Source organism: Astatotilapia calliptera, chromosome 19 (assembly GCF_964374335.1).
Source record: "Astatotilapia calliptera chromosome 19, fAstCal68.1, whole genome shotgun sequence".
NCBI classification, from domain to species: domain Eukaryota; kingdom Metazoa; phylum Chordata; class Actinopteri; order Cichliformes; family Cichlidae; genus Astatotilapia; species Astatotilapia calliptera.
In genome coordinates, this window is record NC_137440.1 from 25,152,245 (window position 1) to 25,175,060 (window position 22,816).

The following is a 22,816-nucleotide window of genomic DNA, read 5'->3' on the forward strand; positions in this document are numbered from 1 at the left end:
TGGTTCAGAGACCCCGACAACTGTTCTGGGATGTGGTAAAACACCCCTATCACCACCAGAATCCCCAGCCACCACAACAAACACCCAGACATATGTAGGTCTGTCAGGATACCACCCAGTGCCAGGGTGTTGGCATCAACCACTTTGCCACCGGCAGTGTGAGGGCATCAGAAGCAGCGTCCAAGAAGAAAACAGTGCCCCCCCCCCCCCCCAAAAAAAAAAAGGACATAAGAATATGAACTGTGTAATTATGTTGTATGAGTGACGTTTAGACTTAGTGATGAATATCACTAAGGCTCCTTGGTTTGGGTTATGTCTGACATACAAAATAGGACAGTGGTCTGCAAGGTTTTAGATGTATTTTTATTTAGACTTTTTTTTTTTTTTTGAAGGATACAATTTGGGTGTTTTAATCCAACCAGAAATAGACACAAAGGGAAAAAAGGCAGTGACATCACCGATCCCTGATAGAAACCTGTGAGGAAAATGAATCATAAATGCAGCTATTTTGAAATAAAAAAGACAAGGTTTTTTTTTTTTTTTTCCTGAGGTGACTGGAGATGTGGGGGGTGGGATTTAGAGGAATTCGGGAAGCCGAATGTAGTCAAAGAGCAGGAAATGGAGGTGGAGCCAGATAGATGGGAGACGGAAGAGGAGAGGTGGAGGGGGATCTGTCTATAAGCGCAGTGATGCGGCACAGAGTGTACTGGTGATGACTCAGCTGGCTCTCCATATAGCTACCAATCACTCTCCTCCTTGGCCCCCCACCTCCCCTCCGTCTCTCTTTCTCGTTCTCGCTGCTATTCGGTGACTCTCTTAAAACTACAGCTCTAATTGGTTGATGATTACTTACCATGCTGGCTCTTGGATTATGACAAATATCCAGTTAAGCTCTTTCACTCCACCTTGCTTCCTGTCATTCATAGTTTGCAACTCCCTGCAGATTGGTACAGCCGTGCATTCCAGGCTTACTCTAAATGGCATTGCCTTGGAGGCAAGGCCCTATTTGACTGTTTTTTGTTTTGTTTGTTTGTTTGTTTGTTTGTTTGTTATTTAAATAATTGTTAACACTGTTTGTTTGTTTTGACTTACCAGTAACATTTATAGCTTTAAGTCTTGGAGGGGGTGAGGGTGTGCTGGGTTATTTCACTATGAATCAATGCACCCTGTTGCATTATTCTTTACAATTTTTGTCTTAAAATAATAGCAAGGTTGGAATCATCATTCTGAAAGAAGCCTGATTTCTTGCATTCATGTGAGCATAGTCTCCATCTGTTCCTCTTTTCTTCTCTTACACACTGTCTTGACTGCTCTCTGTCTGTCTCTCTCTCTCTCTGACACTCTCCTCCATTAACATCACTTGCCTCTGTTCCCTTTCTGTCTCTTTTTCTGTCAGCAAGGCTCCTCCTCCTCTCTTTTCTCTAAGCACAATATGGAATGCGGTGTTAAGTATCAACCTTCCATGCAACTGTGATACTTCCTCCTCAGTCGGCCTTGCTGTGCGCTCACCTTACCTGCTCCGGCTCCATTCAGTCTCGCCTCCACAATCGCCCCCAGAGGCACAGCGGACCCCTCCTCCCTTCCCCTGTCCTTGTCACCCCAGCAGCCTCTCACATCCATCCTTCCCTTCTTCTGTGCACTCATCCAGTAGCTCTAGGGTAGTCACGCAGGCTTAACCTTCGCTGCCTCCTTTTCTTGTTAGAGACATGTATGAAACAATGATATGGAGACAGACGCTTGAATTATGTGCAGCACACTTGCAAAGCGACTCACACAGACAGAATGAAATTCAGACCTGAGCACCCCCCCTCTGACACACATACACACATATCATCAACCTCTTGTACAGCTGCCACGTATTAGCCTCTTGAAGTGTGCATGTTGACTGTTGTCCAGATCCACGGGGAACGGTGCCATCTGCTTTCAGCAATCGAGTACTTTGTTTGTGACCGTTATCCTCCGACAAGACATTTGAACCGCAAAGATGCACAGCGTAGCACTTGGGTCATTGAGCTTTTCATCGCACCAGCTCCTGCGCTCACGCATGCTCTCACGCAGATCGCGGTGCGCACAGTCACACATTCACACCCCATTAAGCCACCTCTCGTGCGCGTCAGTAAAAACCTCAAAGACTTTAATGGCCGTCTCTCATTTCATTTAATCTGCCTAGAGGAAGACCGGGAGGCGGCCCAGTAGCCCTGATTAATAATAGGCTTTGGAAACGCAGCCTCTCTCTGCCATACACTTGGGCTCCCTGGCTCCAAAACACCTCCACACACTCCAACTCTCAGGCCACCACTGCTCTTCAAGTTTAACTTTAAACCCCACTATTTAGAATGTGTTTTACAAATTATCTAAGAAGTATGTTGAGTATTGGATTTGGGGGGATTTTCTTTTTTTCTTCTATTTTTGATTTTAGAAGCTCTGGAACTGCCCATATGTGTAGTTCAAATGGCAGAAATCTTCTATGTCTTTTCGTTATATTCCTGTTGTGTTGGAATAATTGAATTTGACACATTACAACAGCTTATGGGGTTGGATTAAACCACACAGGTCAAATTCTGTATCCAGCTATATTAAAACATCTCAAAGAGCACCAGCATGCCTTGGTTCACTTTCAAACTCTTCTGTTTGTTTCTTTTCAGGTGGTACTGGAGTGTGTGCTGCAGAAAGACCTAGTATACAACAAGGTCAACCCCATCTTCCACCACTGGAGGATCAACGACAAGAAGTTTGGACTGACCTTTCAGAGCCCTGCTGATGCTCGTGCTTTTGACCGGGGAATACGGAGGGCCATTGAGGACATTAACCAGGGTGTGTTTTGCCTTTTTGTCTGCATGCGTGTGTGTGTTTGTTTTCTTTTTGCTAGTTTAGAACAGGTCAAACCAGATAACAAAGCCAATAGAAAGCCAACAGAATGCACCTTAACTTAACAGTCCATCAGCCAGCATTGGCTATTGTTTCCATATCAAGAAATCAAGGCAGCCCACAGATTTTTTCCCCTCTACTACCCTCACCACCTTTCAAACTCTTACTCGATCGACAAAACATCACATTTGTTTAGAATTCCCACCTAGAGTTTGCACTGTGTGTCTTAGCAACCATTCAGTACATGTAAAAGTTGGATGTAGATGGATGTATGCACATGAATGTGGTGTGTATTCTACTGGTGTGCATTCACAGCCTGCATTCCTGCTTGTTTATCTTGGCTTGTAAAGGCTGACCTAGCATCTGTTCTAGAAGAGATGTGTGCCGTTGATTACCTTTGATGACTCCTCCGCCAATGCTACCTGCTCTCTCACCCAAGCTTGAACCCTCCTGTGTTATCTTATCAAGCCCAGCTGCCCAGATAAGCTTGCCACATCCGTAGAGACTGGCAATGCAATGCTTTGCTCAGACAGTGGGTGATAGAGGGCAGGAGAGGGTTGGTGGGAAAGACAAGAAACTCATAGAATGGATCGCAACCTGAGATATGGGCTGAGCTTCACTCAGAAGAAACTTGACCAGACTGGGCTTTTGTCCTTCTCTGTCTTGGCAAGATAGTTTGAGGACTGGCTAGACTAGTCTAACAAAATTTTGTATTTGGACTGAATGTGGCATTTATATATTTTAAAGCTAAGATAGGTATTTACTTTATGCGTGGAACTGAGTGGGCAGGTTTAGGTCCTAATAAGCATTATTTTTCAGCACAGTGCCAGAGGTTGCAAAGTCATCCAATTAGTAGGAGAATTGCCAACTCAGCAATCTGCTATCCAGCCCTGTGTTATACAAGATGCTGGTCGACCGGCTGGCTGGCTGGCTGGCTGAGGAGCTGTAATATCCTTTACACTCTAGACCCAGGAATCATGGGGAGCATAGAGGAGGTACAGCGGAACATTTGTAAAGGTTTATCGCCACTGAGCATCAGTTGCTTCTTGCCCACAGCCGTTTATCTGAGATTTGAACTTCCTGGGCACAAGTCCACACCATCTAGGTAAAAGGTAGTCATGTAGAACTTGCTTTGCAAGCTGCTTTTCCTGTAAATTTCACATGAAGATAACGAACCGGCAATAATAGCGTACTTCATTATCACAGGGTCATCTTCTAGGATGATTAGTGTCTCTTTTAAACAAACCAAAATTCGCTCCCAGTTTCTTAAATGTCTTCTATTTTGGTACGCTAAAATGATGTGTGGAAACCTGAGGGGTTTTGTTTTGAATGGGGTGTTGGCATTTGAAGATGTGAGCTGGGAAGCTGTTATGGTCTTTTGTCACAGTTTGACAACAAAATATCAGTAACATATCTGATATTCATGATTTGAGGCCGTTTCAGTACTGTTCACATAATCAGATGGCAAAGAGGCATGGATATCTCATGTAGCAGGGCCCGGGTGATTGTGAAGATTCTCATTCAGAGACTGTATAGTCTTGGTGTGCTAATAAATGCTTCGGCTTCTTCCTGTGAATGTCAGCTACAGCAGGTGATGGTGGGGTTTCATTCCCTTGCCTTTCTCTCTCTCTCTCCCCCCTCCCACCCCTGCTGTCCTCTCCTCCCTCCGTTCTCCTCTCTCTCCTGGCATCTTCTGTATTCTGCCAGTGTTGTGTAATGCCTCTCCTCAGTTCTTCTGTATTCCAGTTGCATCGTTCTGCTGCTGGACTGCTGCGTGAATGTGTGTGGGGGAGAGAAGAGGCAGGAAGGGTGTGTGTGTGTGCGTCTGTGTGTGTGTGCGTGTGTGTGTGCGCACGCGTATCTGCGTGCACGCACACGTGTGTATCAGTCTTGCAGTCCTCTGTTGCCATGGCAACGTCAGGCACATGGCTCAGGCAGCTTTGTGGCCCAGCGCTGCCAGAGTTGGGCTGCAGGAGGCCTCTTTCTCTCAGTAGTGGAGAAATGCATACACACACACACACACACCTTTCTCCATGTGACTCAGCGACAGACAGACAGACTGATGGACAGACTGTGTCTAACACAAGCTCAGTGAATTCTTCTGTCCTCTCTGTGACAGAGATCACATTACTGTGTTTTTCTGCATTCTCTCTCTGAATGCAGACAGGAAGATTGATGCCTCAGTGCTTTAAATAAAGCCTCAGCCTCAGCCTAAATAAGTGAACCAAAGTTGAAAAAGAACCTATTTTTCCCCCTTGGGTGCAAATATATTCACCACCCCCCCCTCCCCACATTCAGATAGTTTTGTTCTTGCTTTCTACAGCATTGCCAAACTGAAATGTCCTTAAACATTGATTCTTTTTTTTAATTTATTTTTTTCAATGTATAAGCTGGTGCTTTCATCAGTGGTTTTTATGTGTTAATTTAAGCTGACTGAAACCACAATAATTTGATTGGCTGTACCTGTGCACTGATATTTTTTAGTAAATGGCTGCATTTTATGTTAATTCTGACCATATGCTTGGAAGTGCATAGGTATAACTCATCGTTCTGAACTCAGCTTTTAGATTTTATACTTCTGATGATATTACCTGGTGAATATTATCAAATTATTAACTTTAAATGTGATTTAACAGTTCTTTATACAACGTTATGCACATATTAACTCAGATTTACTTCAATTATTGTTCTGTAAGAGTAAATGTCTGCTGTCTGTAAAGCAACACACACCTGCACGAATGAGTGGTTAACTGGTGGCATCTTTTAGTTGTGTAATGCTTTATTTTTGGTTATTTTTCTTGGATTTGGTTACATTAACAGCCATATATTACACATACTAAAAATGTAGGTTTATTCCAAGAAAAGTTTTTATCTTATGTCACAAAACGGTGGTGTTGCATTCTGCTTGTTGTGATCTGACAAACCTCAAGACTTCACTGGACTATGTGCAGGGAAATTGGCAGACTTTATTCAATTACACCTTCACCAAGCTTTAAAAAAAATATTCAGACTGCATACATTAAACAAGTTATTTCACATTGTTGACATAAGCACCATTAAAATGTTTTCTTTTTAAAAGTGATGTTTGTGACAATAGTGTTCAGCAAAACACTATGAAAATATAAGTAGTGTACGTGTCTTTCTTAAGATTGACTTCTCCTGTAGATTGTGTAATGTGTGCAGTGATGAAAAACGTTAGCTCTTTCCTGCACCTTGGTAACTGAGGTGTTTGGGGTGCGAAAATGGCACGTGGGTTTTTAGCCGAGGTCACGGTTACATTATTCTCTGCATGCTTATTTTATTAACTTCTGTGAACCCCACTAACACAAAGCAGCTTTCATTTCCCCATTAGGCCACAGGCAGAAGAAAGCAGAAGTCTTGAACTATTCCGGCCCGACAAGAGTCAGCGTGGTAACTTTAAACCATGCTTAGGGGGGAACAGTTTGAGAAACAAACAAACAAATAGAAATATTTTGTTGGTAGAAGGAAGTTGCTGAAAGATTCAGACTGACGCAGGTTGTCGCCTGGGTTCTTTGAATTTTTACCCTCTAGTCTTCCCTTGCTTTTGTCAATCAAATTTAGCTATGAGAGTTTTGTGTTGTATACTTTGCCTCTTTGAGCTGTTGTTGAGTTCTCGTACCTTTCTCTCTTTCAGGTTGTCGACCGTTTGGGGAGGGCGATAATCCAGAGGATGGACTACCGGTGAGTGACATTAAGGTTTAGTAAAGAAAACCTGTGTTGCTATGACTGAAAAGAGTGAAGTTCTCTCTGCTTTGTCACCGACTCTGAAATGACATGATCCACATGTTTGGTTGGGGTCTGATCTGTCCCAGCCAGGTGCTGACACCTGCCTTTGTTGTCTCACAGTTGTTCTTAGAGATTTACAGATGTTTAACCAGTGTCAGCCAGACCCTGAGGTGAAGCTGGGTGTTGGCCAGCAAATGTGGTGTACTCTAACTCTGCAGCTGTCAGTCTTGTCGAGATTGAAGATGATATATTATCACCTGGAGCATTCATCTTTACTAGTCAAATAAGGCTTTAGGATGTTGATGTTGTCTTAGCTGAAAAAACAAGGTACTTTAAGGTGCTCAGTAGATAGTTGTGAACTCGCGTTTAGCCTGTTTAAGCTAATCTCTCCATGATGCTGACGTCAGGGTCGCATCTCATAAGACTCTTTATTCTTCCTTTGCGTGAAGATAGGACTCTGACTTTAGCTAACTAAATTTGGGACCAACTAAACCTGTACACAATAACTGCATGCACCATGTATTGTACCAACAACAACACTCAGTGCCTTTGCACAGCGGTTGACTGTCACCATGTGTGTTTAAGAATGTCACGTTCTCTTTAGCAGAGAAAGGCAGCAGGTGTATAGTTCAAGGCAACACACCCTTGGTAATTTGTTTTAGATATCTGTCCTTTTACAGGAAAGCCAGCCACCCACCTGTTCTGCTTCTGATTGCAAATTTGATAAAGGCACATTAGTAGGAAGGGCAGCTCTTGTAGGACACATTTAGTGACAGTATAGAAGCCTCTGACACTGTTAAGCAATCCAATGCGCCAGTGCTGTAAAGAAACCCTACACATAATAATGATTAACTGTTGTGCAACACTGAGGTGTGTTGATTCACCTCTGATCATTTCCTCCACTCTGCACACTGTATATGGAATAGACAGAACCACGTTTGTGGTCTCTTGTTGACTTCATGCTGGACCTCATGTGAATTAAATTTTTAGCTATGAACCTCCCAGAGGCTTATACTTACCTCTGATCTGCTCTGTACTTGCCCATCTGCATGATGCAGACTAGAAGAGCAGTGATGGAGAAGAAAGTGGTGTTCCAGTTCTTGTGGCAAAGTTCCTCTTTAAGGAATCAGCCTGAACATACAGGAAATCCAATGGCACCGCTGTTGCTAGGCAGCGGGGGGGAAGGAGGGGTAAGGGGTGCAGCCAGAGAGGGGTAGAAAGGGGGTGTTCAGCAAGCCACCGAGGGTGTCACCATGGTGATTTGGCATCCGAATGTTGCGGTCAGAGACCTGGGCTACAGAAAAAGAGAAGTGAACCAGAGGCTGCGGCCAGAGAAGCAGCAAATACCACCACACAGCAAAGTGTTAGCCGAGCTGTGTGGCTCCAAGCTCCATCACGAAGTCACGTCAGTGTCTGTGCAGATAAATGATGACTTTCAAAAAAAAAAAAAGTACAGAAGCTTTGCTGCATGTCACCCCCTCCCAACCTTTCTGTGGCTCCCTCCATCTGCCATGTGTGGGTGTGTAAAAGGCAAAATGCAAAAAAAGCATAAAAGAAAGAAAGAAATTGTTATGACCACTAGAGGTGGGAAATGGATAGTAATTTCATTCACTTCACACAGAGTCATGAAATAATCACTCTAGTAAGTCAGATTAGTTGCTGTATTTGGAGCGTGTGCACTTTCTGCTAATATTTGGCACCAGAATGTTAATAATTGTATCACAAGAGGAAGCGGTGTGATGATGCATCAAGATTTCAAAATGTTGTCCCACCCCTGGTTGACCACACGTGTAGTTTTTATTAGTGGTAGGTCTTTTTAGAAGCAGTAGCAGCTCTCTATGGATTTGCTGTGACCTTGTGCCAAAAACAGATGCCAGAGGTTACCGGTACCATGAAGCCTTGTTTTTGTTCCTTGATTAAATGGCTCTAAAAATCGACGGGTATCAAAATTTGCTGGAATTCATCCTAGCCTTGCATTGTTACAAAGATTTGTGTGCGTCGTGTATGTGCACGCACACACGCGTGAACTGTCAGTGTTCGTGCGCTGAAGATGGTCTTCTCCACCCACATCCTGCCCACTGAGGCTGAGCACCCACATGTATGCCCTTCACAAGCTTACCACATTCTTCCTCTCACTCAAAAAACACACACACACACACACACACTGAACATGCAACATATTTCACCCATAGAGAAAAGTGGTTGCACAACACCCTACTCAGCTGTGATGACCCACTGCCAGGAATTATGCTGTACTGCTACAGTCCTTCCGCTAGTACTAAGTAAAATATGTATGTGAGGGTTTTTTGTTCTTTTGTTTTTTTTCTTTTCTCGAATACCACAGGAAAACATCCACATCTAATTTAGAACTGGCAGGAAGTTTTCTCTTATCTGTTTTGTACACATGGGTTTTGTTGGCCAGTGAGTTTCACAGCCTCATTCTGACCGATGATGTCGTTTTCTATGAGACATCTCTAAGCTGTGAAGAAAAGTAATTTAAAGTAGCCATTTGACATTTTATGAAATATGCCTTTTATTCTCTTTTGCTGTGAATTTGACAAAAATCTACAAAAATGTATTTGTAGATTGATGTAACTCAGCAGGCCAGAAGTTGGTTACATACATCTCACCTCATTCTTACAAATAAAGACTCACTTCCGAAAACAGCCAACCACTCCTTTAGGACACATCAGGAGTGGGCTTTTTTAAAATGTTACATTTTTTTATTTTAAGCTGGCAGGACCCAGAGATGAGCACCCATCAGGCTTCTTTCTAGCCTGTGAGAAACAAGCTCATAGAGAAGTAAAGCATGTATTCATGTTTGCATTCAAATATCCAGGCACGCACACAAAACGTTCCTTTGCTTTGTTGAAGTGTGTGTCGTAAGCTTTTAGTATGTGGGCCAGCCTTCCCTGTCCTCAACCCCTGTGCCTTTGAGGGCGGAAGTGCATGGATCCCTGATGTTGGTGTGGAGCCAGGTTGCCCGTGGCTCCGCACCACCTACAACGCCCTCTCTGCATTCCTCCCCCTTCTCGTCTCCTCCCTCAAACAGCCACATCTCTAGGGTCAGATCAGCTCCAGATTGGCCCCCACGCATGCCTTTGAATAGTGGGGGCTTGGGCTAGCACTTTAAAAGGAAGCCCAAGTCTGTTTCCCATTTGCCCCGCCGCCCCTCGCTCCTTTCTCTCTTTCTCTCACATACACATACAGCTGTCATCTGGCTTTTTAAGTTCTCTGCTGCATTTCTCCAGCTGGAGCTGGTTTATGACATTCCCTCGGCAGACTCTTTGGCCTCTCGCTCCCTCTCCCCCCTCTCTCTCGCTCCAGCTCTCTCAGACGCGCACACACAAATACAACACAATCTCATTTTTTCCTGCTCTGTTCTTTCTCTTCCCTCTGCCTCCAATGTCTCCTGTTCCTCACATTCCCCTGCAGACGCTGTCGATGTGTGTTGCACCACTTGGTATGTTTGGAGGCAATGAAGGAACAAAGTCACACACACGCACACAGACCATGTGTTAGCAGTCTGTGGGGTGGGTGGGGTAGGGGGCTAGTGGAGGGAAGGGGGGTCAAAGGAAGCATCTCTTAGCAACCACAGGACAGTAATTACTGTAGCAGCAGCTGGGAGCAAACCAGATTTCCGCTGTGCGTTAAAGCACTGGCGTGGGCTACTTTACACACGGCACTGACTAACTACAGCCAGCACCACCTCCACACACAGAAAAGAGAGAGGGAGAGAAGGTGGGAGAAGGAGAAGAGAGGAGGACTAACCCTGCTTTGATGAGGTCGAGATGTGTGTGGGGGGGGGAAAAGAGGGTCAGCTAGCCAGTGCATACGAGGCTCGAATACGGTCCGATCGAACTCGAAGACGCCTCGGCATGCATCCATCTGTGTTTGTGTATTTTCGGTTGCGACACGCAGAGAGAAAGAACCTTCAGTTTAGCGGGGTCACTTTGAGACATCACAGGAACGTTTAGAAATAGGCAGGCACGTCCGTGAATGTGAAGTTTAGCCTCGTTTTGAGGGCGACCGGTACACAGTTCTGCTTATTTTCCCGTATCTCGCGTGAACGTTTGAATAAGCTGGAAGTTGTGAACATAGTTGCACTGAAATCAAGCTCCACAAAATATCACAAGGCTCTTAACATAATAACTATCCTCCCCCAACTCTCATCACCTCTGCATGCATGAATCATGAAAATCACTGCTGCTTTTGATTTTTGTTGCCATGAGTACTTAAAGTATGAGGCTATTGCTGTTGGAGGCTCCTTTTTTAAATATAATTTCTGTAGATGTGTAAAAATATTTTTCCTGCATTTGATGTCCTCTGTGTCATTCACAAGATGTTATTTATAGGCCGATTGATGTCAACAGTGAGCTTTCTTCTTGTAATTGTTGGAAGGAATTAATTGTTCGCTTTCACGTTGCAGCGCATGGTTTCCAACATCTCTCTTTTTTTCGGCATTGTCAAGAGCCTTTTTAGGCCAGTGTTTGTAGATTTTTGCATCAGCTAAAATGTTTGTGGGAACACATGCAAGGCTGATGGGAACTCTGAGTTCTTAACAGAAGGGTCTTGAGTCATCTACACAGCTCAGTCATTTGGACAAGCGTGGGTGCAGGATGCCCCCTGGTGGTTAAAGTGGAACACACACACACACACACACACACACACACACACACACACACACACACACACACACACACACACACACACACAAACGACAGCCTACACACACTGAGTCAAAGCTGTTGTAATCATGAAAACTGAACTGATTGACCATTAGAGCTTTTAACAGTGAAGCAGTATCGTGAAAAGTGAGAATGGCTTTTTTCAGGGGGGATTAACAAAAAAAAATTGATAATTTGCAGATTTTTTTGGTAAGCAGAGTGACTAAAAATAATTACAAAAGTTGTTATTGCATCATCAGAGTGTTAATTCACTAGATTTTCTTTGTGACGTGTTACTAAGGAAGAAATTTGAACATGTTTTAAGTTTCATCCTGTTTCGCATACTTACCTGATTCTGTATACCTGTAGGTGTGTGATGAGCCTCCTTCCATCTGTACCCCGATGAAAGAGCCCTTCTCTCCTCTGAACAATGTCGTCTCCACCGAGCCATTCAGGGGCTGCTACGTTCGCGCCCAGCCCTTTGACGAGTTCCCCTCCAGCAACAGGCGCTACCTGCCTCCACAGGTTTGCCTTTGCCTTACTGGCTTATATCAATATATAATTCTTTAAATTAAGGTACTTTTTATGTAGTATTTTCCACAAAGTGTTGATTTCTAGTCTTTCTAGCAATCTGACTTATTCCTCTTTTGATTTTCTTCTTTAAGTCAACTCGCCGTGTCAGTTTTCGCATGGATGAAGAAGAGATCGTCCGCATCAACCCACGCAAAGACGTGCTCATCCGTGGCTACGAGGACTACCGTCACCCTGTCATGTGGAAACCTGAACCTGACCGTGAGGACCTGGATTTCCCCACTGCATTTCACAAACTGGACAGTAAGAAGTGCGAGTACCTCTTCCCCGATGGCCCCGGTGGAGACTCCCACTCAGGCCCCGGAATGGGTATAGGAACAGGTATAGGGCTTGGGCTGGGCAAGGACACGGCCATCAAGACTCAGCCGTCGCCCCTCATGAAGTCCAAAAAGAGCAGACGGCGGCGAGAGGACGGCGAGCGTTCACGGTGCATCTACTGTCGGGAGATGTTCAACCACGAAGACAACTGGCGGGGGCAGTGCCAGGATGCCCCCGACCCAATTAAACAGTGCATCTACAAAGTCAGCTGTATGCTATGCGCCGAGAGCATGCTGTATCACTGCATGTCTGACTCAGAGGGTGACTTCTCAGACCCCTGTTCATGTGACACTTCTGACGAGCAGTTCTGTCTGCGCTGGTTGGCCCTGGTGGCGCTCTCGTTTATCGCACCCTGCATGTGCTGCTACCTGCCTCTGCGCGCGTGCCACCACTGTGGCGAGGCCTGCCGCTGCTGTGGGGGCAAGCACAAGGCCGCGGGGTGACCCGACACCGGACACTGGGACGCCATCAAAGCTAGCAAACAAAGGAAGTGGATAAAAGCGGAAAATTATAAGCTGGCATCCTTTTTTCATTCCCCTCTCAGACGGGGTGATATGTTGTTGATCCCCACTTTGAGGGCTTTTGGAGATTTCAGTTTGTGTTTGTCGCCGACAAGCAGCAGCGGAGGACAAAACCATATGCTTTGTGGGGGGTAGGGGGGCTCTGAGCATCAAGCTAAGCTCAGGAGCTTAAGCTGAGGAGAAGAAGAGGAGGAGGAGAAGTCACGATTAATAGACTTGGAGATGTTACTACACACATCTGCACATGCAAACACACACCTCTCTCACATTCACACTCATAAGCCAGGCCACAAATATCAGACTTCTAGTACAAGTTATGTGTAACTTCATGAAGGAAAATTGTCTTTTGTACAGAGAGCGACGACTTCACGACAAAAAAAAGAAAAAGAAATCAAAACTATTCTGCGCTGAGGAAAAACCGTACTTGCTGTTTGGGTATGCTAAAAGGGATATGTTTTTGCTTGTTTGTGAATTTGCAGTTAGGTAACAGTGGCCTTTCCTTCATGGCTTAAGCATTCGCTGACAATGTAATTATTAGACAGAGAAAAGTGCACTATAAAATGATATTCCCCCCGAGTAAAGGTAATCCTCTGAAATTCTTGTGGTATATTAACCACCGTGTTCTATTGTAATTTTAATGCTTGAGAGTAGTTGCTGTGGTGGATGTCTGGCCATTTGATTTCCTTCTTTCCTTTCCATCACTTTTTTTAAGCAGAGTAACAGATTGATTTTGAAGGTCCACCTTGGCACAGCTTGCACAGTTCATTTAAAAGACGTTAAAATGACTAACTCGCCTTCCTGAGGTGATTTAGATCGTTTGATTGCATTCCAAAATAAAGGGATCGATTCTACGATTAGAAGGGAAAAATATGGTAACAACTTCACTACATTAAACACCCCCTCCCCCCCATATATTTTTAGTTCCTCATAAGAAAATTGCATTTTAGAACCATATAAATAGAAACCAACACACAACAGTTTCATTTACTTCAGTGAATCTCAGTTATAGTCCAGTTATTTACTGCTGTAGTGAAATTGGTGGGGTTTTTTGTTTGTTGTTATTTTCTTTTCTTATTTTCCTGCTCATTTTTACAATTAGTTCCTAATCGAGTGTTAAAATGTTGCTCAACCAGCAAGTTTTGTTTTGGTGAGGTAAGGGGTTACAGTGCTCCTTGGTTAAAATGACATGGCACTTAAATTAGACTATTCTTTGACTGATAAAACTCCAGATTTTGGAATTAGCCTGTTCATATATTAAGTTAAAATCCTGTTTTTGTTTTGTTTTGTTTTTTTAGTGGGTTAAAAATAAAAGAGACAAAACCAAAAAAACAACCCTCTTTTTAAAGCACTGCTCTCCAAGCTTTGGTTGCAGCACCCTCTTAAATTCCCTTGTTTGACCTCTGAATCTTTCTGTTTTTCCCCTTCAAATGTTGTGCAAATGTGGTTATTACATTGTTCCTTGAAAGTTAGTCCACTCCTTCCATGAATGAATGAATGAACGAACGAGTGAAGGAATGAATGCATTGTTTTGGGAACGCTGAGCATCTCAGCTATTAAACCCTGAGATGTTCTGTGTGTGTGTGCATAGGTCTGCATACGCAGAGGTGGTTTTATGTTACGTAACGTCACCAGTGACTACGTGATTCAGGCTTTGACTCATAACAGTACTGACCACCATCCTGCTTTTGGAAGCCCTGGCTTCAGAGTAAACAAAGTAATGAAATGCACTCATCGGCTTTCTTGCCAAGTTAGATTGAGAAGAGTGACGCTCGTTCTGTTAATATGAAGACCGAAAGCAGGTGGAAGCAGCTAACCGATATCTCTAAATTGCATGAATCCCTTTTCCCTTTAAATTAAAAAAAAAAGTAATCAAAAAGCGCATTTTTAAAAAAATGAATTACATATGGATGCACGGATGTTTAAAAATAAATTGGCCAACGCCAGCATGATATTTTTCCACATTTTAATGTGTTTTTTGTTGTTATTTATTTCCGTCTTTGTCCAGGGAAACAAAGAAATCTTCACCCTAAATAAGACTGTTAAAAATCTTCTTCATCACATTGGGGTTTTTTTTGTTTTGTTTTTAATACTCACAAGAAGAAGAAAAAAAGGCGGCGTGGAGACCAGGGATTATGGAATGTCAGTGAAATTCGGAGTCTTGTAGTGATGACAGATGGAATAACAGTTAGCGGTGCAAAATGGCTAGAAGCAACAATTTGAAACAACTACCAATGGGATGGCAAGGGATACTGCTGACTGACAAAAGATGGGGCAGGAAATAAGGTTTCCTATGCAACCAGTGTCTGAAAAGTCTGCTAGCAGCTGTCCGCTGCAAAGCGAGAGGTGGCAAGCGAAAATCACTTTATATATGGACAGGGCTATAGCCAAAATTAATGACCAGAAATATTGTCCAATTGGATTTCCTGGTAGGCCAATATCGGTTGACGAGGGCAGCATGTCGACATCTGTAGTCCACTGCACAAACATGGTATGACCTGTAAATTGGTAACCTCAGGAGATGGATTATGTTTGCCTCCATTTCAGTCTTAACTACACTTCATATTTTGTAAACAGATGTGAATGATGATAATCTTCTGGTCTAACTCTTGGCAAGAAAGACACTATCCTGCACTCCTCACCCAAATGTCCAAATTTAAAACCCTTTGGGAAACAGTATCTACATGGACTGTTTGGCAGTCTGACCCAACAGAATATTCAAAATTGAACTTTGAATAAAAGTCACTACAAGAACAGCTTAGTTTGGACATCTGGCTGCAATAACCCAAATGCTCCCTAACTGCAAAGTGTAATCCACCTCAGTGGGGGTTTTTTTAAAATAGCAAATTTGGTACAACATCCAAATGCTGTTATTATCAGATATGCATGTTTTCCCACCTCCTGTCACTCAAAAAAGGAAAAAAAAAAAAAAAAAAAAAAAAGAAGAGAGAAACCACACCTCACTTAGTAGTACAAGAGAACAATTTATCTTCCAGATTCCTCCCTAACCAATGCTCCCTTTACTTTCTATGCAAACCTTCGAATGTGGGGAAACGCATTGACCTCTTGGCGGACTGAGTCAGTGACTAGACAGGACATTTTAAATACTATATATAGGTAGACGACAAACCCCTGGTACCAAACTCCAAACACCTGTAAATATGTAACACTATATTTAAGTACTGATAATAATCCCAGTTTTTTGTTTTTTCGTTTCTTCTTTTTTTTGTCTTTGAAATTTTAAAGATGGAGTTGTATTTATCGTTGCTGTCAGCATATACCGTAGCTTGAAATGACAGCATTTGTACATAGGTCACCTTTTAGTATTATTTCACATTGAAAAGTAGAGGGCGTTTGTGATGGAAATGACTATTGAGTTTCTAATAGAGTTCCTCTCTAGTTTTGTATGGTAGAAGGAAGGATAGTGCTAACACGGTACAGTAGTGGCAGTCCACTTGTTTTTTAAGTTTGAGATATATATATATATATATATATATATATATATATATATATATATATATATATAAAATTAAAAAAAAAAACACATACGTATAAAGCTGCTAGATACAATCACTAATTTTATTGTGTTGACAGAGAAAATCAGCTATGAACGACTGTTAAACCTTAATTCTCCAACAGCATATAACGACAACGGTCAGTTTTGCAATGTTTGATTGCTCTGTGTGATGAAGTGGACACTTGTGCATGTGTGTGGGTGCGAGAGTGTTACTATATTGTGCCCACGGCTGTGTGTTTGTATGTGTGTGCGTGCTAGATTCCAGGTAGGTTGGCGATGTGCGTTGGTGTGTGTGTAACCAAATGTTTGGTTGGTTGTCTTTTTCTCCCATTGTAATCTGATTACCCTGCATTATTGCAAGCTGAACCAAGGTTTGATGAACCTGATTAAAACTTGCTGGCTGAGAAGCAAAATGTAGGACGTGCATTTATACAAAGTGTAGAGAATGCTGAAATAACACTTCTCATTCTGCATTAACCAGCACAGTGCAACTTCCTGTCATGTACTGTATTATATATGCAACATGTGTCTGTCCGCTTTAATATATATATATTTTTTTGACCTGCATTATATAAAGACTTCAGTTTTAACCACTTTGCTGCTAGTCTTTTATCCTCTTTCAATCTTGGAAACTGTGCATATCTTTGGGAATGCATACAAGTGTACATTCTTGACATTGTGTAGATTAAGAAAGATGAAAAAAAAGCTATATAAACCTGTTTCTCTTCAGTGTATTGTTTTAAAAACGGTTACTTTTTACAGCAGTTGAGTGGTTATGTTTCAATTCTCCGATGCTTTGGTGCACTGATGATACTATACGTAAGCTTTTTTTCATCTTACAGCGCTCGATGTAACATTTACGTGATTAGTTCTAAATAGTGGAAGACATTTGTGTTTTGAAACTTGCAGTATAAATGGTACTATTCTTAACTATTCTGTAAAACACTGCCTGTTTTCTTACTTTTCGTTCTTTCACTTTCTCTATTTGTGCACATTTCTTTTTCCTGTGCATCTTTTTTTTTTTTTTTTTTTTTTTTTTTGTTTCCCTTTAGTGCCATCTGCTTTCACATCCTGACAACCTCAAAAAAGTGCCTCACGTCCATCCTAGTTTCCATCTTAACGTCTCTTGTTCTGGTTTTATTGGTTTCTACACGTCTAGGTATTATCATGGTTCGAGAATACCAAGTATCTGTTGTAAAATTTATAGTACCAATAACTCATGTCATAGTTGTATTTTCTTTATACAGATGTAGCTTGTTACTTTTCATAAATATAATGTAAATATGCATACATATGTTTGTAACTGTTTTTATGTTACATCATACACTTGTAATTTGACATATCAAATAACATTATCATAATAAAATGGTGAGTTTTAATCTTTTTGCCTGCGCTTGATTGATTTCTTGATCACAGCCAACATATACAATGTTGCATAGAGAAAGACAAAATATAAGAAGACATACATTTAGTGAACCGCAACATTAAATGGGTGGGGACCTCTGAAGATTGACAACCAAGACTTCAGCAACAGATCCTTTAGGTTCTATACGTTGTGAGGTGGGACCACAAAATGTAGAACTAGTTCAAGCCCAAAACCCATCTAGCCATCGATTCATCTGTCTTCTGTCACTTATCTGGGGCAGTGTTGATGGGTCAGCAGTCAAAGCAGAAATGTCCAGACCTCACTCTCTGCAGACATCTTCCCCAAGTCTTCCAGGAGGACACTGAAGCATTCCCAAGCAAGTTGAAAGATATAATCTCTCAAGCATGTCCTGGATCTCCTCCCAATGGGACATGGCCAGGAGGCATCCTAATCAGATGTCTGAACCACGTTAACTGGCTCTTTTCGATACAGAGGAGTAGCTGTTCTACTTTGAGTCGATGCCAGTGGTTGCAAAGGACGCTGCAGAAAAGACTTTATCAACAGCTGAGAGATCCAATGTGCTAAATTCTTACAAAATTCACAGCAACGTCTGCCGGTAATGGTATGCAATAGAAATGTGAGCTGTTTCTCAGAAGCCATGAAGGCAGAATTTTCTGTCTATATAGAGGGCCTTTTAACATCGTGTTGTCTTCAAAAAGATTCCTGATTTTTTTTTTCTTTTTTTTTTTTAAATCTTTAGAACTTGCTAAGATTTAAAAAGAATTATTCTCACTTAGATGGGCAGTAGTATAATTAACAGTGATGTTGATAGGATTACAGACTCATCATTATCCTGCAGAATAAGGTTTCCACTATCAGGAAAAGCAGTTGTCATAAGTGGTTGTTAGTGGTCTAGAACATTAGGTGGGGGGTAGCACCCACATGGAAGTCCGGACAAAGTTTCCCAGCAGAACATTCCCTAGAGCATCACACTGCCTCCATGATGTTGGCTGCTTCCTTTGGTGCATCCAGCCGTCATCACTTTCATCATACCAGTCGGCTGACAGTTCAGTTCTGATGCTGATGGCCCCATTATAGATGCTTTCATATGTTTATCTACACTTTAAAATAGAGGATTTAAGTGTTCACCTTATATAATTGGATAAATATCCTCAGCTTTAATAATAAACATCAATAAAAGTGACTCAGAAATGCACTCATTGTGAGCACAGCGATGAGAGGGCCCTGCAGCAGTCCCACCAGGACGTCGCCCGGGTGGTGTTTGTAGTCAGAGACGCGCGTGTATCCCACATACAGAACGACACCAGGAAGAACTGGATGGTGGTTCGAACCAGTCTCGTCCATTTCCCCTGCATCCGGGCCTGGACATAGAGCTTTACACACAAAAGTACAGATTCGAGCTAAACTTAAAGGTTACACGCACATAAAAGAACCAATTTTTGTGAAAAAAAAAAGAAAGAACAAGAAAACAAACAAGACAACCCCCAGGTTAAGATTGGAGCCATTTATCTATAGCTACAATCTTTTCGGACCATTCCCTGTAAACCCTAGACATGGGTTCAAAGTCCCTTAATTGACCTTTCTCTTCCATTCTGATGCGAAATTTGGTCATAGGTCTAAATGCCTAAATGAGCTGCTGCCATATAATTGGCTGATTAGATGTTAGCATTTGTATTTGTCATCTATTTTCCGACATCAATGCACAAAGTTTATTGTTTTAATAGACACGCTTTACTTACAGTTTTGCTAAAACTGGCGGAACCTAGGCGGAACCAAAGTTGCGGAACGTAGTTCTGAAATCCGCCCGTTTCATTCCGGGTCATTGTCTTGGTCGGACCACAGTGGAGGCGGATATCCACGATAACGGAATGAATGGATGCTAAAGCCCCCTGTGCCGTCATGTTTTTAGTTGATACACGCGCGTGAAACAGCTCGCGGCTTCAGCGATGGAGTGTGACATTTTGGACTCGTTAGAGCAGCTTGGGTAAGCGAAGTCATTGCTAGCATAACTGTTTAGCTTCCACATCCTGCGGCGTGTTTTCAATCAAAATAAAGCAGCCAAGACCCCCGTCTAACTCCTGGATGTGTTTGACTTTTGGTGGTGTGTGCTGGTCCGTAGCTATGACGGCCCTCTGCTTGAGGAGAAGGCGCTGCTCAGAGCCGCGGAAGGAGGCCTGCAGTCGCTTGAATATGTGGATCTCTGCAAGTGGCTGTCAGCCAGGTTAAAGCTCCTGTGTGACCTGGAGGAGAGCATCACCTCAGGCCCAGGTGAGCAGCATCCATTCTCACCTTAATCTGATCTAAAAAACAGTGTCTAATCTTTGCGCTCACATCTGTTTTGTTTGCTCTTCTCCTCCAAGACGATATGGACAGCCTCCAGCTGGAGATGAGTGGTCTGCTGAGGGAGCTGCACTGCCCCTGTGAAGTTTCAGGGATTCTCAAGGGCACTGGGCAGAAAACAAAAGACCATCTCAAGTTTGTCTGTATGTATCATTCTGTGTAATCCACTCTGTGGGCTGTAAACTGTAAGTAAGTAGGAAGATTAGATTTTTGTGTCTGTTTTTCAGTGTTTTTAAGCTCTGAGCTTCAGGCCGCCCAGATTGTGAGAAGCAGGCAAGTCTCTGATAAACAAGGCCAGAGTCCAGTGAACCAGGAGCTCACAGCAATCTGTGAAACTCTGAAACTACCTGTGCCAAAGGGACAGGAGGCCGCAGGAGTTTTCTCTCAACTTCAAAATAAGGTGAGGCTGTTTAAACTGCACGTGATTTCAGTTAGGATGAGCAAGAATAAGGCTCAATTTACTGATCAAAATGTATGTATAGTAGTAGCAGTGTGCGCAATTCTTTTACGGTAATTGCAAAACGATCAAACAAAAAAAGAAAATGAACAAAGATCTGCTCCTCCTTCTTTAACACAAGGCATGATGCAATCTTAAAAAAAGTATTCTATAAGCTGTAGATAAGAACCCACTCGGACACAGTGAGAACATGCAAACTCCACATAGAAAGGCCTTGGGGAGATGGTGTGGTCGAACCCAGGACCTTCTTGCTGTGAGGCAACTACCGTCCCACCCATTCCAAAATAATCAGAGTAACACATAAAAAAAACCTCTTGGCTGTGTAATTTAAATGTGTAGCACTCTCTGCTCATTATTATTAGGTGGCACAGACAGACATCGACACATTTTCTTCCTGCATTGCTTCATTAGCTGTCAATACTTGAGATAGCAAGTTAGGAGGAAATTGTTGTGTGTGATACATTAATCATTGTATTTTTACATCACTGTCTCTCTTTGATCGTTTTGTTGTTGTTGTTTGTTTAACAGGTTGAAAACTTGCTTAAAACCCTTCCTGGTGCCTCTGTTGGAAACCCAGTGCTGAAGAAATCACTCGGTAGTGAACAGTGGGTATGTATATGATCGGCTAGTAGCTACACTGTACTGTGTATGTATCTGGTTGTATTGTTGTTACAGGTCTCTTTTTAATGCTTGCAGGAAAAATTACAAAGCATCAACGCAACTCTATCGTCTGAGTACGAATGTCGCCGCAGGATGCTGATCAAACGGCTCGACGTCACTGTTCAGTCATTTGGGTGGTCAGACAGAGCCAAGGTATGTTTACAGTCACACTTCAAACTAACGTCTGCTTGTTTGAAGAATGTTTTGTGGTTATTTGCCGAATAGCGGGAAGCATTCAGATAGTTGTGTTGTGTTTTAGGTGAAGGTGGACAGCATGGCAGGAGCCTACCAGCCTAAGAGACACTCTCTGAGGCCTCAGTCCTTTGTGGACATAGCGGCGCTGCTGGCTGCCAGAGAAGATCTCTGCAATGTGATGAAGACCAGCAGCGGCTCGAGCAGGGAGAAGACCGCTTGTGCTGTCAACAAGGTGCAGCAAACGTTTCCCACGGTCAGAATAGTTGGGCCGATTTGGACGTTTTCTTCATAGACGTTCTGTTTAACCTGTTTTTGCAGATCTTGATGGGAAGAGTACCAGATCGAGGAGGACGTCCCTCAGAGATCGAAGCCCCGCCTCCTGAGATGCCCCCCTGGCAGAAAAGACAAGATGGCGGAGGTGGTGGCTGGGGAGGACGTGGCGGTGGTGGTGGGGGACGAGGTGGAGGAGCCTGGGGACAAGGAGGACGAGGTGGTGGAGGTGGATGGGGAGGAGGAGGAAGAGGAGGGGGTGGAGGTGGTTGGAGAGGAGGTGGGTGGAATCAAGGAGGACACGGCAGACACGGAGATTACGGAGGACACAGTGGGCACGGAGGGAAGCGAGGACGGTACTAGTATTAGCTTCCACTCATTGTCCTTTGCTGGGTTTTGTTGTTGTTTTTGTTTTCTTGCGACACTAGACGTAGTTTTTCACATGACCTCAACTGTTTGTTTGGTTTTTATGGATGAAAAGCTGATGGATGGTTGTCAGTATTGGGTGGAAAACCTTAAGCTTTTATCTGTGCTCATCGTTCCCCCCCCCTCACTATTGTCATCAGTGTTTTTAAAGTGAAAGTAGCACTCAGTACATGAGTTTTCACTCATACAAAAGTGGCAAACACAAACACTGTGGCCATAATATTGCAGTTACACTCCAAATGAAGACTGCATTCTAAACACTGGCAAAGTGACTTTAAATGATAAATCCAGCTGAGATCCTTTTATATACTACAAAAACAAAAACACATTCTGCAGCGTTCAGGTGTTAAGTATTTAGTGTTGCAGTAGTTGGACACAGCCTGTATCTTTAACATTGCTCAGCACATATACCATATCCATGCTTCAGAACAAAATGTAATGTCGTGCCTCTTGTGCATATTACTGTAAATTTGCACATCTGGAATATTAAGAGGCAGATGGATTGAAGGATTTTTAAAATGATGACTGCATTTTAAATGTGACCTTTATAAATGAATAGCTCCCTATGCTGCATGGACTCTGATGACTGAAACCACTACTATCTGAATAACCTGATTACAATGAGGACAACTACACTGTAGTTCCATTGATTGATACTTCAGTATGCCCCTTTAAGCACAGGAGACTGTTTTTATTTTTCCCCTTCCAGGATCCTGTAATAGTTATTTATATAATGGTGAGAAGCCTTTTCTTGTTGTTTTTAATTAATAAACCTCTTTCAATTCTACAATCATGTTGTATTGAAATGATTAAAAAACAGCAGAAGTGGTATAGCACATTTCTACCACAAGGTGG

The 22,816-nt window shown here is 42.8% G+C and overlaps 2 protein-coding genes and 1 long non-coding RNA gene across 3 annotated transcripts in view; 2 read left to right on the forward strand and 1 right to left on the reverse strand.

Moving 5' to 3' along the window:
• The window catches only part of spred1 (sprouty related EVH1 domain containing 1), a 33,471-nt gene extending 20,372 nt beyond the window's left edge, over positions 1 to 13,099 (forward strand). Inside the window, exons 3-6 of the mRNA XM_026151827.2 lie at positions 2,646 to 2,814; positions 6,524 to 6,570; positions 11,652 to 11,807; positions 11,948 to 13,099. Coding sequence (XP_026007612.1) covers positions 2,646 to 2,814; positions 6,524 to 6,570; positions 11,652 to 11,807; positions 11,948 to 12,634 — 1,059 coding nt within the window. The 3' untranslated portion in view covers positions 12,635 to 13,099. The remainder of the gene's footprint in view (positions 1 to 2,645; positions 2,815 to 6,523; positions 6,571 to 11,651; positions 11,808 to 11,947) is intronic.
• A 5,651-nt stretch (positions 13,100 to 18,750) lies between these two features.
• On the reverse strand, positions 18,751 to 19,474 carry LOC113011798 (uncharacterized). The gene is made up of 2 exons (XR_003270614.2): positions 19,353 to 19,474; positions 18,751 to 18,986 (listed from the first exon to the last, which is right to left on the reverse strand). It is a non-coding gene; the product is annotated as an uncharacterized LOC113011798 (long non-coding RNA).
• fam98b (family with sequence similarity 98 member B) lies at positions 19,436 to 22,748 on the forward strand. The gene is made up of 8 exons (XM_026151548.2): positions 19,436 to 19,597; positions 19,733 to 19,881; positions 19,974 to 20,096; positions 20,181 to 20,353; positions 20,939 to 21,019; positions 21,107 to 21,223; positions 21,330 to 21,497; positions 21,584 to 22,748. The coding sequence occupies exons 1-8, from the start codon at positions 19,560 to 19,562 to the stop codon at positions 21,896 to 21,898; spliced, it is 1,164 nt and encodes a 387-aa protein (XP_026007333.1). The 5' UTR covers positions 19,436 to 19,559; the 3' UTR covers positions 21,899 to 22,748.
• The last annotated feature ends 68 nt before the right edge of the window (positions 22,749 to 22,816 follow it).

Bases quoted from the DNA above. Each gene is read 5' to 3' on its own strand.
- fam98b (XM_026151548.2), top strand. From the start codon at position 19,560: ATGGAGTGTGACATTTTGGACTCGTTAGAGCAGCTTGG. The intron at 20,097-20,180 runs GTATGTATCATT...TCTGTTTTTCAG, and splicing joins AGACCATCTCAAGTTTGTCT to TGTTTTTAAGCTCTGAGCTT. The intron at 21,498-21,583 runs GTGCAGCAAACG...CTGTTTTTGCAG, and splicing joins CCGCTTGTGCTGTCAACAAG to ATCTTGATGGGAAGAGTACC.